At 37.2% G+C, this 14,857-nt stretch overlaps 1 protein-coding gene across 6 annotated transcripts in view; it reads left to right on the top strand.

Annotated features, from left to right (window-relative positions):
• The window catches only part of mark2b (MAP/microtubule affinity-regulating kinase 2b), a 62,505-nt gene that overhangs the window by 9,491 nt on the left and 38,157 nt on the right, over positions 1 to 14,857 (top strand). For all 6 annotated transcript variants that reach the window (XM_014019047.1, XM_014019050.1, XM_014019048.1 and 3 more), the window contains one exon: positions 13,193 to 13,363. In XM_014019047.1, coding sequence (XP_013874501.1) covers positions 13,193 to 13,363 — 171 coding nt within the window. The remainder of the gene's footprint in view (positions 1 to 13,192; positions 13,364 to 14,857) is intronic.

Here is a 14,857-nt window from a genome sequence, read left to right as displayed (position 1 = left end):
ATATATATATTTTTTATTAGATTGAATTTGTTTAATGAAAAAAAACTGCAAAAATATTATTCTTGGGAGTATTAATCCTCATAAATATTCCTTTTAGTCATATCTAAAAGACATTTAAATGCTAGTTAAAGCTGTTATAAGATATAATTTTGTTTGTATTTCATATCTTTAAAGTGAAATAAAATCTTTTCAGTAATAAAATGTTATCCAGGCTGTAGATCTGTTTTAAAACAGGAACTGTTTTGACAGGTTAGTCTGTTGGGTCACTTCCTGACAGATTATTTCAGTGTTCTAAAGTATTGTGCATTACAGAAGGTCAGCTAATGCCATGCTTATAACCACAATAGTCACTAAATATGCATTTTTCACCACCAAAAGCAAATGCACTCCATGTAGACTTTTAAGCTAGTAAATCTTTTGTTGTCTTCGAATGAAAAGTTTTGTCATATCAACTAGTAACTTTACTTTTTTCACAAAATATTGGAATTTTTGTTAAAAATTAGGATTGCACGATATTAAGGAAACCTGCAATGTGTGATAATGGTGCTTATATTGCAATAAATGAACAAATACTTAAGTATTTGTATACAGTGTTGATGTCTTTCTGCTCTGGGTTCAGAGCAACAAAAATTACTAATACGTCATTTCCATTCCAACGTGACAACTAGACACAGCTGCTGTAGAAGCAGTGAAAAAACAAACTGCATGCAATAGTTTCATGACTTTAAGACATTGCCCCATAAAACATTTTCTGATGCTCTAAATACTGAAAAATGCCCCTTACCATCAGTTTTTTTTACAATAAATTTAACAAAATATCTCCAGATAAGACTAAGAGATGTTCTGTTGTTTTTGTGACCACAAGTTCTTTGTTGTTAACATTTTCTTCACCTAGTCATCTTCCTCTCATTGCGACTCTCTAAGATCTGTATAATGTAAAGAGATCCATCCGATTGGTCAAAGACTTCAAGCTTCGATGTGATTCACAAAAGCATAAATGCAAACATTTGAGCCAACCATTTATTGCAGTTTGTGCAGTTTTTTTGTGATACATTGCACTGGCCATTATTGCGATGATAAATTTTCTATATATTGTGCAGCCCTATATAAAAGACTCTTTTCTCCTTCTATTTGTGATGTTTTTTTTGGACGTTAGGTTTAAAGAAAATAAAGCCTTTTCACATCATTGTTTTCAGCAACGAATAACTAAAAAAGTACTTGTTGCCAATGTGATTACAGATTAACGTGTTCTGTTTATGTGCAGTTTTAATGAGATTAGCAACACCAGCTACTCTGGTTGAGACCTAAAAAACATGGTTCCACCTTTGTGTTAGCGTGGTGATCTGTTCTTTAAACTTTAAAAAAAAGTTAATTTACTACAAAGTCTTTGACTTTTTTTTAAATCTTGTTTCTTTATTTCACTCTGACCTTTTTAACCCCTCCCGATAAGGCTCCCAGATTAAAAATGCTGCTAAGCACCATGGCGACAAAGACAAAGCAAACACAGTATTGGAAATTTGAGTCTAGCTGGGCACAGGTTGGTGCGTTTTCACCTGACACCTTGGGAGTGGGAAAGAAAGGCAAAGGCTCGCAGCGAGATTATGAGACTGAAATTCTATATACCTGAGAATAAAAGTCACTGAAAAGTGTGGATAAATTGTCACAGGGAGTTTGAGGGATGATTTTAATAATGCTGTACTTTCCTCTAATTTTCCCTCCGACTGTCAGTCAGTGTCCTCTAACACCGCAGCACTCAGTGGCGTAAATCTTGTTTTTTCACTCCAGGAAACTATAAATTGTGCCTCTTGCCTTGACAGATTTGTCAAATAGAAAAACAGGCCTAACAGGGCCATAGCAAAAAAAACTTACTTAAAAAAACACAGATGGTCATTGACTATCAGGCTTACTCTCTCCAACACACAGGGAGTCACTCACCATTTCCCCTTTACACACTGTTAATTATTAGTAAGACCAGAGCCACTTTTTGATGGTCATAAATTAAAAGTTTCTGGGAATCGAGGCGTTAAACCAGCTGCGGGGCGGGATTGGGAGTTGTTTGTTGTGTTGGATCTGAGAGCGGAGGGCAGAACAGGCCTTTCTGGTTGAGCTGAGTCGTAGGTGCGGCAGCCAACTGTTGATTTGAAGAATTTGACGTCACGCAGGTGAAGGAACGTACACTCCTCTCTCGTCTCAGCGCTTCCTTAAAACTGGCTTTGCTTTGTTCTGTCAGTTCACAACAAGCAAAGGTGACATGAATGATGGAGGAAATACACCCAGTTGTTTATGTGGATCATCATGTTTTAAATGAAGAAGAAAGAAAGGGCACCGCCCGCCACCTTTCCTGACAGTTTTAGATGAAGGTCGTTTAAAAATGTCTGAGTTGTATCTGTTTTGGTCTCATTACTCATCTCCTACAGTCAGTTTTAGCCCCATTTCTGTAATACTGACTTAATTAAAACCATGTTTGCTAATGTTGGTTGTCTGTGGCGCCCATCTTGAATTGGATTGGCTTCTTTCTCTATAAAAATGTGATGAGTTTCTTTTTCAGTCTTCTGGTAAACCTCGAAAATGAACCAACTTTAGAGCAGAACACTCAAATTTGAGTGCAGGCATCATTAGTACACCCATCCAGTTCCTGCTCTGACATGTCTAATTGACTTCTGTGGGGGAAAAGGACTATTACTTTAAAATTACAGACAAAACTTATTAACCTTAAAGTTGGAGATGGTCCAGAAAAACAATGAATAATGGCAGAAAATGGACGGTTTTTTTGAGTTGCTGGGAAACACTGAAGCTGCCATCATTTGAATGTGGCAGTCAGGTTGTGGTAAACTCGATAACAGAAGTCGTTCAAGGTCAAAATGGTGTGGTGTTGTGTGTCGCACTAAATGACTTGATTTTAATTAAATTTGACTCGTCACGTTGCTTTTAGACGCTGCAGCTGGAGACCAGTTTGATCCTGAGCTTCACACTCGTGTATTTTGTCGACTCAAATGCTTCAGGACAGTCACCTCTCACTGGGACGTGAAAAAGTGAAGAGTTAATAATGCTTGTTCCTGTCTGTGTTTTGGAAAAATATCTCATGAACTGATGGATTTTTTTTTTATTGAGCTAAAGGAACAAAATGTAAGAATGCTGACGAATGACGTAATCACCTGCCTTTCAGAGCCTGCCACCTTGTGAAAGTTGCACTGACGTGTTTGTGCCGGTGGTTCTCATGCACCGTTCACACCCACAGACTTATACAGGAAGTGCTGTGCAGCGTGTCTTAATAGTGATCGTAAGAGTGCAAACACCAGCGCTGAACTGATTTCATACACACACAAATGCACACAGTCAAACCAGGGGTGTTGGGGTGAAGTCGTTCTAGGAGAACACACACACACATGCTTCATTCACAGCACACTGAAACCCAGCGTGACACCACCTTGCTAAAGTAGGGAGCCTCTCACAACTTTACTTTCCCTCGGGTGTTTGTGAGTTGGTTCTGTTGCTGTGATGGTAATGCATTGGGTCTGGGTCTTTTGATGAGATTACCTCTACATTTCACAATAATCCATGTAGGGCTGCCACGATTAATCGACGACTAATCGATTATTAAAATAATCGATGACTAATTTAATTATCGATTAATCGTTTTCTTTTTTTTTCTTTACTTTGTTTTTCTCTCCAAACTGCTTTGACACCTTCCACTGCCACATCTGCCTTTCTGTCCTTGACACACATGCACAGTAGTGGTAACTGGGGTAGGCCGTGGACGTCACAAGACATTATACAGACAGGCTCTGGTATCATGGCTACCTGACAACAGAGCTCAAAAGTGTGGGATCATTTTAAGAAAATGAAAGAGAAACCTGTGCAATATCTGCAGAGCAGAACTTACCTTCCACAGCAATTATTTTTAGTTGGCATATAGCTAAAATCTAATGATGGTTATACAATAGCAGCTGCATTCTGGCACGATAAGCTGTGTTTTAAATTCAATTAACGTATGATCTGATTAATTGACTAATCGAATAAATAATTGGTGATTAATCGATTAAAAAAATAATTGTTTGTGGCAGCCCTAAATCCATGTATGGTTCGTAAATTTAAATTTTAGTTTCAAAACAATTGCAAAAAGAAAACAGTTTTTTCTTTTTTTACTTTGTTGTTTTTTTTACCCTTTTAACGGTCACCCCTGAAATTACAGAAAAGCCTTTTGACATTTTTTTAAGAGTGTCAAGCTAAAGGTAAGAACCGGAGGAAGTCATCAGACACCCTGGTTTAAAAAAAAGTCCCCGATAGTGTACAGAAACATTTAAAGCAGTGGTCCCCCAACCTTTTTTGCGCCACGGACTAGGGTTGGGCAATATTGGCAAAAAAATAAATCACTATTAATTGTGGTATTTAGCCGATAACGATTAATTTGACGATTAAGCCCCTGGAGTCCCTGGACACCCTTATTTCATAGTCACATGACCTATTTAGTGGGAAAGATTTGCTCTTCATAAAAATCTGTTCCAAACTGTGTCAAAATTACAGACTTCAGGCTTTACAACAAATTTTAAATTGTGTTGATAGATAAATAAATTACAGAACTTTTTTAATGTTTGTCATATTTGAAGCCGAGAGGAGCAGCGAGCGGATTCTACCTGTTGGCATTAATCGTATTAATTGTCAAGTGACAAAAATTAATCGATTAATGTTTTTCTGACGATTAGTCACACACGATACGATTATGCCCAACCCTACTACGGACTGGTTTATTGTCAGACACATTTTCACGGACCGACAAGGTCCGTGAAAATGTGTGAATGAGAGAGAATAGGGATGGATGGGACACAGATGAATACAACAAAATAAAATGATAGCCTATGACCAACACAAAAACTGGTATGTTGTGAATATTATAATAACCATCAATCCACTCACTGTACTTGTATGTAACCGAAACTTATTAGCAGCGTCTTCCTGATATGTGCCAACAACTTATCCCTTTTGCCTTTGTAAAGAAACTTTCCAAAGACGTCTGTTTTCACCGAGACACGCGTCTTGATATGCATCAAGAGTGAGTCATAGACGGACGTAATATAGAGAATCCAGTCGTTTTTCAAAATAAAACATTGCTCAGACCAAGGAGGTCCTATAGAACAACTGGAGTGCATAAAGACCACGTTACCGTGCAGGGGTAGACATAACCATTGTTTAGGTTGTCTAAGACAACCTATTTTCACTTTGGACAACCAGATCCTGTCTCCTGGTTGTCCGGTGGACAACCACGAAAAAAGATCTTGATTAAAGTTCTCTGCCGCAGGTGTCCGTCATTTGTAAAAATGAAAGGGAGAAAAAACTTGGTAAAGCTGAACAGAATACTAACTGTAACTTTTAATAAGGTCATATGTACAGTATACTCCTATTTAAGTGAAAATATTTGACCTGTTTGCAGAAAAAAAGATTATGAATGTTGGGTAACCTCTAGATTTTATTAGCAACATTTTTGCTGCTTTACTCCCTGAGCCTTAAATACTCTATTTCAAAGAAGAGAATGAGGAAGTTTTATTCACGCAGATCCTGTCAACCTGGCTGACTGAGGACAGTTATACATAATAAACTTTGTCTAAAGAACAATATACTTGTTAAAGTACATTTTTCTTGAGATTCTTTTGGACAACCAAAATGTTTTGCGGACAACCAGGTTTTGTCAACAGGTTGTCCAGCGGACAACCTGAAAAATATCCTTATGTCTACCCCTGGCGTGTGATCGGCTGGAGAAGCTAAGGGCTAAAGCAAGATATTGACAACAGAGCAGAAAAACAGGACTGATGATGTAGAAATCATTAAAACTATTAATAATAATAATACTAACACAATTATTATTAATATTTTACAGTTTATAAAATCTATCTAATGTTTTAAATAATGCCAGAAAAGCTGTTTGTGTTATGGATTTATTAACAGAAGATAAACAGGAAAACGTCTCATTTTACAACACAAGTCAGCAGATTTGATCTTATTTAGCTCAATGTGATCTGAGCAGAACATAATGTAACAGTTTAAAATTAAAATAATCATATAAAGTCGACATAACCACTGTTATTTATTGAACTGGTTAGCAGATATTAGCTTGTGGAGCATATATACAGAGTGTAGCACTGTTGAATCATGCTACAATTTAACACAAACTATTAAATATTACTTTGTCCTCTGATTAATATTTAGACCTACAGAGTGTAAAATAATATTATAAATATGAGTATTTTTAGTTTTCTGTTAGAGGAACCTGACCTGTTAAGGAGATGTTTAGCTAATAGAGACAAGTTTCATCCTAAAACCAGAGAACATTTTCTAACTGCTGACTGGTAAAAAATTATTATTTTGTATGACAGAAGAAATATGAAATATACCTTATTACTTGCTGAAGTCATCATTTTTCAACTAGCTAAAGTCTAAGTTACAGGCTGACTTCAGGTCTGGTTTAGATCATTGTTATTTATAAATTATATATTTTTCTGGTATAAATCTGCTGTTTTACATGATTGTTGAATGAAATTAACATAGTTATTAATTTATTGTAAAAACATGACCAATAATCTGTGAAACAGATCTGGTTCAGCTTGTTGTTTATCTATTAGTTTCAATGGAGGCTGTGAGCTGTTGCCCTTTTAGACGCCATTTTTGCTCCTCCATGCTGTCACAGATGCTACCAGTGGACGGTATGGGCGGGACTCAGTCTTGTGATATTTAAGTCTATGGCTCAGACTCAAATAAATACAACGGAAATAATGTAAGTTATTTATTCTTTCTGTGCAGCCCGGTACCAAACGACCCACGGACCGGTTCTGGGCCATGGCCCGGGGTTTAGGGACTGCTGATTTAAAGGCAGAAACTGTACCATTTTTGCCCACCGGATGGACAAAGGCTGTTAAAACATAAATGTAAAAATGTAAATGCCGGAAATGATTGAAGTCACCAAATAAGGTTTAATAGACTTGTTTAAAAATGGCCACCATTCCTAAAGATATTAACAATGACTGCACTCAATCTCTATTCTGAATAACTTGGAATATAAAGTCATTTTGTTCACAGTAAAATCATCAGCTCTCAATGAGATGTGTCGACTCTCTAGATTTGATTAAATTAAAAAAAAAATTAAAAGGCAACTTCTAAATAGCATTTTTTTTGCTTTCTAACAAATCATTTCTCAGAAGTAATACAGTGTTGCTTACTTTTCTTCTGGTAGCTTGTCAGGCTGGATCAAATTACACTATTTTTATCAGACCCAATAAGACCATACAGTAAAGAAGACACGGCCACTGAAACACTATTTTCTTATGAGCCTGACCTGAAAAAGATCATCTTTTAAAGTGAGCAATAATCAAAAAAAGCCATTTGGTCACTTTAGTCGTGATTACACCTAATTACTGTATGTTTGTTTTTTTAATGTCATCTGTCAAAACACACTGCTGCTATACAGCTCACGCCCTCAGCACCACAAGAATTGGACCAGAACAGGTCTGTTGTTGATAAACAAGATACATTTTTAAGAGAAAATCTGGAGCAAACCTTTGTGTTTTCAAGGGGTAGAGATTTATGATGAGGAATGCATTAAATAATCAACTGGTGCAACCTGTCCATCAGATTATTTTTTTTGTTTGTTTGTTTTACTTTGACCAAAAATGATAATTTTTGAAAACATATTCCAGAGGGGAAACAAATCTTGAAACCCCACCCTAGTGTTTTTTGTGTAGACAGCTGAAATGCAACTTTTTGAAAACCGTTATAGCCATACCTCTATTGTAACCTACAATTGTAGTAACAGAATGTAGTCTTTTTAATCCAAAAAATGACGGAAATAATGCAACTATTAATGGTAATGAAGAACAGTTGGAGGCAGTAGACATCCTTTTAAAAAAAAAATCAAAATAAGTCAATGTATCAGGTGTACTGGACTGTGTCCAGTTGTTTTTACTGTAGTTGTAGTAATTTGCTACAGACATCATTCCTCCTTTCTTACCGGGTAGGTGTGCGATTAAAAACGTCTCACGGCTCAGTATTTCAGACCATACGCAGCTAGTTTTTCAGCAGCCACTTTCAACTCAGAGTTTGGCTGCGATGGCGCCTTTTCTCTTTTTGTTCTTGTTTTTCTCTATTCTCAGCTTCTCATTAAGAGCATTCACTCCTCAGCCAAACCTGATCAAATGTGATGACAACTCTGCTTAAAAAAGAGAAGTAATTCAAAATATTGCAGGTGGATGGAGCCCTAACGACTAAAAGACCAATCAGAGCTGGTGTGTTAAAATCTTCTAACCTGCCATTTAAAAAGCAGGCTCAGTTTTTACATGTTTTGTGTACATTAATTAGAAATAAAAAAGTAGAAGTGTACAAAATCCATTGTTCTCTAAAAGCCATGTGGGTGTAAAATAATGACGTCCTCCTATGCGAGTGAGGTAATTAAATTAGTTTTTCCAAATTATCCGTCTGTGAAAACAAAATGGTTTTATTTTTGTTAAAATGTGATAAAATATGTTTAAATTCCCAATAATTCTCATAATTCCCATGCAGTTTCCAATTTGGCATATTTCCAAATTTCCTCAGCTTAGCATTTTATAATAAATGTACTGTATGTGATTAAGTGTAATCTGACGTTCTGTAGAGTGATTATTACTTTTTGTACTGGTATTCTGTTTGTTACCAACAGCAGAGATGAATCTTTTAAAGGGCTTTTACTCACAAACCTAGTAGTTTCATTTTAGGTCATTATTTCCAGCCAGACGAACAATGTGTTTACATTCAATTAACCCCGAGCAGGGGTGTTTCTGTTTAAGAAGAGAAGTTTCCATATATTATACGCAAGGGTTTCCTTTTGTTCTTGTTCAAAAAGCACAACAGTCGAGGCTCAGCTTTGCCCACAAACCAAGCAACAAACATTGGCCGATTTAAATTAATTTGTATGGTGACAACAAAACCACATAATACAAATTCCAAAAATCTGACTGGGGTTTGAATTGATTATTTTGAGGTGCAGTGAATAGAAAGAATTGGAGAATGCTTTTTACATTTTGTGTCAAAAGTGATTCCAAGGTAACCCCTCCTTTTTAACTCTCTCTGCTTTGCCTGTGCAATTATCATCCCCTTTATGTGTGACTTTTCCTTTCTCGAGTTTAGTATTAGCTGCTCAGTTATAGTGGTGTGCAGAGCTTCCTTCTCTTTCGCTGCACCGTGTAAAATTTCATCCGTTCGCATCTGAGTGAATTCCTTCAATAATTTAGTTTAGTAAAAGTCAGTAAAAACGAGGCCAGAGTCAGCTCTGCCTTAGATTTCTTGGACTTCCTTGTTTTGGTTTGTGTGTTTTGATCATGTGCAAATGCTTTGCAGTGTGGCATTAAATGGTTTTCAGCTGCGAACATCTCAGTCTCTGCCTGTGTGTTGGAGGGAGGGGGAAGTTCCCAGTTGTGCAGCGGTATATTAACGCAACAGTAATGGTCTCTGTACAGTGTAGACAGCAGACATAGAAGGTCTGCACCCTGTGAACCTTGCTCCAAATACAGGAGCTGAGTTTTTCAGCTTTACAGCAAAAGTGCTTTTCTCTGTTGTACTTGAAGTGGCGGTCATTATCAAATCTGTTGCAAAAGACACGAAAGAATAGCAAAGAAGTTCTTGTGCTGGAAGACGGAGATCTGCAATGCTTATGTCCTTATTTAGCATCTGAGTTGCTAAGTCATCAGTTTAGAGAGCTGATGGACCTCTGAAGAGCTCCTGCCTGCTGAAGCTTCTGACATCCAAACTCTTCCAGTTGATTACTTTTATGGAAAAATAAAAAGGTGTAAGGGATATGTATAGATTGTTTTTTTGAGAGTTTTTTTTTTTTTCAGCTTTGTGTTTTTGTTAGGAAGGGGTTTAGATTCGCTTATGGCAAGATCACAATAGAAAATCATAACTGTAAATGATGGCAAAGTCCTGTAGTGCTGAGAATCTTCTCAACAGCTGGAGGCTTACTGGACCCTGGAACAAGTGGCAGATGATGGATGGACTTGTATTAGTTTTAAAACCAGTTTTAACACGATTTTTTTTAAATTTAAAGCCCAAACGCTACATTTCCTGTTTCACAAAGTTGTCGTTTTGTTTTACCGAAAGACCCAGAACTACATCGAGTTTGTGTTCCAGCCAGTAATAAACAGACATGTGAAGATCTTTAACATGTTAAATTAGATAATACGCTACAGTTCCCCATTGGTCTTCTTGAGTCAAACTCAACATCAGAGAGCAATAATGCAGGAACCAAACGATGATGTCACTTATTGTCCTCCGTCACATCTATAATTAAAACCGAGGGGAGAGCTGGTCGTGTTCATGTGTTTATATCTGTGTACGCGTGTGTCAGTAGGGGGTTCGCGTAGCCTGCAGCTGCCCAAAAACGAAGGAAGAATCAGACGACAAAAATAGTCAGACATGAAAGAGGATAGGAGAGGAAGGAGGACCGGAGAGCTGAGCGCCACAAATAAGTGAGAGACAGTAGAGGAAATGTGTGTAAATTGCGAGGGTCAGTTGATGTTCTCTAGTTTGCGAGACCAAATCCACTCATGACGGGAATCTTAAAGGTTTATCGTTGTCTGGGCCGACCATTCTGAAGGGGAGAAGGAAAAACAAACAGGAAAACATTAAAATGCGAGACTGGAGATGCAGTTTTCCAATAATTACTGTGAAAACCTATTAATGTTATAACATTGGATCTGCTGCCAGGGTCAGATTATTTATATTAGGGTAATTCATTTTGAACAACTTGCAATGGGACCAGTTTGACTATTCTTTAAAACCATGTTTAATAAAGTTTTAGTCAAAATCACTTAAAGTCATTGGTTTCATTTATAATCAACTTAAGACAACAGATTTAAATGTGCTTTTGTTGGAATTGCAGCACATTTTTGTGATTTATATTAGAATTTGTAATTATAATTAACACCTATCAATAAATTAAGCCTGAAATTTCTATAAATTTGTTTAAAAAAACTGAAATGGAAGTTAGGATTGGCCTTTATCAGTTGGTAAATCCTGGTCAAGGGCCTCTATCCTGCATGTGTTGGTAATTTCTCGGCTCTTGAGCAAGTCTTCAAGCTCATTAATCACTCATCCATTCAAATCACTTATGTCAAAGCAGAGAAACATCTAAAACCAGCAGAGTAGTGTCCCTTGAGGACCAGGATCATCTTTATTATTTAATGTAGAACAGGTGATCTGCCTCCCATTCTTTCCAAAAATAAAAAATATAATAATTTGCTTTATCCCTCATTCAAGACCACATAAGACCCTTTTACCGCTCCTCCTGGTTTGACTTGACTGTCAGTTTTAAATCCTTGCTCCCCCTCGTTCTTTAAAGCTTAATCTGGCCCATTACGTTTTATTTAAGTCTACAGTGTCAGCATAAGGAAGCTCGTGGGGGGCGATTGAGACGCACACATTAGATCATACCATCTGGAGAAGGGGGAAAAGAAAAAGCTCAAAGCTGCTGGGGTAATCACGATGATCCTCGTTTCCCATGACCCAAAACTTGGAGAAGGGGGAAACGGTTAAGTAAAAGCATGAAGGGTGGGTACATTACAGGAAGTGGTGGAGCTTTAATTTGGTCATTTGTAACTAGTTTACGTTGGAGCTGGAGAAGAAAGGAAATGGACTATTTAAGTCTTCTTGCATTACAGCAGAGGACAATGTACCATTGATGGACACACACATAGGGCCTACCTGCAGATCAGCACCTTTGTGTTTTAGTTTGTGTGCACCACACTCTGTTTATTTCATAGACTGTGCGTGCGTGCGTGCTGTGTGTGTGTGTCTTGTCACCCTGGTGCCAGTCGTCCTCTCCTCTGACCCCGATCTCTGTCACCTGTCCTCTCAGATCACAGACACACAACACGCACACATCAGCAGACATCTATAGACGCACACGGTTGCTGTGACCCTTTCCTGGAGTTGAAACACAATCGCTGTTGCCAGTCGTACAAAACCTGCCAGCACAGCAAGGTTTTGTTTTTGTTTTCTGAGAGTGGGTTTTAGATGACGATGGACCAGATGATTTTATTTTAATTCATAAGGTCATGTAGGAATGTTTAAAGTTTTTCTCCTCTGCAGATTACATTACTTCTGTGTTACAAATAGGTTGAAAAGATGTGGTGAAAAATGCAAGAATGGAAAATATTTTACGTCTGGATTCTTCTTAAGTTTTTGTGCAAAACTTTATTAAATGCAGTAATATTTTGGGAACGCTGCCATTCTTTAGAGCACCGAATTTAATTAATTAAAATTTTGTTTGGCATTATCCTTCGGTGCACCGATCCATTCATAGTTTTACCCATGTTGGCAAACCCTATGAGAAATTATTACCTGTTTTGATAATTGTTTGGCCACAAGTTACAACTTGCCAGCTTTCTAATTTCAAATCATGTCTACCACAGATTAAACACAACTGTGCTTTTATAGACATAAACAAAACTATTAAGTAGACGTTATTGGTACGACAAAACCATAGATAATGTCAATAACCACAGTTGACCTGCCATACACCAGCTGCTGTGTTGGTGAGAAGTTGTATTCATGCATTTATTTTTATTTATTTTTATTTTAATAGGACAAGTTTGGTTTACTTCCTGACTGTCATATCTTGAGAAGCTTCATTATTATAATTTTCAGCACATTTGCAGTTCTAACCCCTGGCAAAAACTATGAAATCACCACTTTTAGAGGATGTTGTTTCAGATGTTTAATTTTGTTTGAAAACAAATACCCGACACACGCCACAAAACTCATTTTTTTATAATTCCAACCAGTTTAATGATTTCTTATAAAATAAGTTGACTTTGTTTCATACATGTTGTCGGCTCCTTTTGTTGTGTTCTGCTCAGCCACCGTTTGTGGAAGGCTTATCATTGTGACGTGGGACATCCATTTTTTCATTTTTAAGCAGGCAGGAAAGTTAGTCACAGATGGAATCAACATTTGTGTAATACATCCCATTTGTCACAAATCAAATCTCTATTTCCAGAATTCAGACGTGTTGTTTTTCATTACCAATCTGTCTATAATGATTGTCCTCTGCGCGGAAGACATTGTTTTAGGACTATAAGTTTTCTATATTTTTGGTCTATGTGAAAGTTTGTATCTAGTTTTTTCATCTCATCTCTACAGCTGCATATATACCTATTGTCTGTTTTTGTTGCAGGAACAGAAGTCATCATCTGGCCGATACAACATGTCACAATGTCCCAACTCCAGGTCCATGACCACATCAGATGACCAGCCGCACATCGGTAACTACCGGTTACTGAAAACCATCGGCAAAGGCAATTTCGCCAAGGTCAAGCTGGCACGACACGTCCTCACTGGAAAAGAGGTGGGCACACGCTGAAAGCTTTAATCAAATCCAGTCGTTCCAGGGTTCGAACCTTTTTAAACCGCCTCATCACATGTTTTGGCAAACTCAGTTTCTCTATATGTGAGTTCCTTTTTGTCCAAATGTAAAACATTTTTGGCTTTCTACAAACATATCTTTTAAGTCTTCAGGCAGGTTGAGTAACCTTAAAAGCTTTTGCTACAGTGTTGTTTGGTGTGAGGAGCTGAGCTTTCTGGTTTTCCGGTCACGTTGTGTACCGTTCAGTCCAGCCTAATGGTACACAGTGACTTGACATCAAAAAACACCAGCAGGACAGTCAGTGCTGACCACAATATCAGGACTTTTTGCTTCTTAAGACATCTAAAATCTACATGAATTGCTCATATATTATCACAAAAGATTAGTGTAGATTTTAGAGTTTAGGTTTTAACTGAGGAATGGATTTATCAGGTTGTGGTACTGCTGCGTTGTCTGAATCAGAACGACATTTGATTTGTGAGACTCTGTGATCCCTGTAGATTGTGGGACATCTTTGAGCTTGAACTGGTTTTTGCTGCTGAATTAAGAGAGTGTTTTGAGCTATTATAGCTTTGTTCCCAGAAAGGTTGAACATCAAACTTATTTGTCTTTAGCAGTCAGGGAGATCGTACCGTATATGACGACCGCCACCTTTGATTGTGAGAGTGTAGAAAAGATCAATTATGTAGCTTTTGTTTCTCACTCAGTAGGGTGTAAGAAAATATTGATACACTGAAATAGCACAATATTTCATTTTCTGTTATTCTCTAAAGCAGTGGTTTTCAAACTTTTTTGCTTCCAGCCCACAAATTACCAGTTGCAGACACTCGTGATCCCAGTTATTACTTGTTTATGTATGCAAACTTTACTAATAACTCAGTTAAACATGGGAATAACAACAATGTAAACAAACCTAATAACTATGATACTTGTGTTCATTTATGATTATTTTAAATAAATGCAATAATCATGGTGAAAATATTCCATTAGCAATTTTTTTGCATTTAAATTGATGACTGGAAATCATATGGGGACATGTTTCGTGACCCACAAATGGGTCCCGACCCCAAAGTTGGGAACCCATGCTCTAAAGCACTGTATCGATATTTAATTAAGGCTTAAAATGTCAACTTTCATACCAGCCATTAGGCTCCTCCACTCCTGAAGAGCCTGAGAGTATAATGCCAGCTCAAACATTAGCATTGGTGCTAAACGTTAGCACTAAGAACTAATGGCTGAATCCGGCTGGCACACATTGCTTTCAGAGCTGAGGTAGAGTTGTCAACACCGACATTAGCTTCATTTTATATGTTTGCTAAAATTTAACTTAAGATATGGGCTATTGTTAATGCGATGGATGACTACATTTTTTATAATAAATTGATAGTATAAATCAAAATGCTGCAACAAATACTTTATATTATGAAACAATTTAATGGCACTTTTGGCCTAACCTTTGAAAACATGGATGAAATA

This window comes from Austrofundulus limnaeus, unplaced genomic scaffold (assembly GCF_001266775.1).
Source record: "Austrofundulus limnaeus strain Quisiro unplaced genomic scaffold, Austrofundulus_limnaeus-1.0 Scaffold208, whole genome shotgun sequence".
Lineage (NCBI taxonomy): Eukaryota > Metazoa > Chordata > Actinopteri > Cyprinodontiformes > Rivulidae > Austrofundulus > Austrofundulus limnaeus.
Note: the sequence above shows the minus strand (reverse complement) of the source record. Positions and strands in the feature narration are given on the sequence as shown.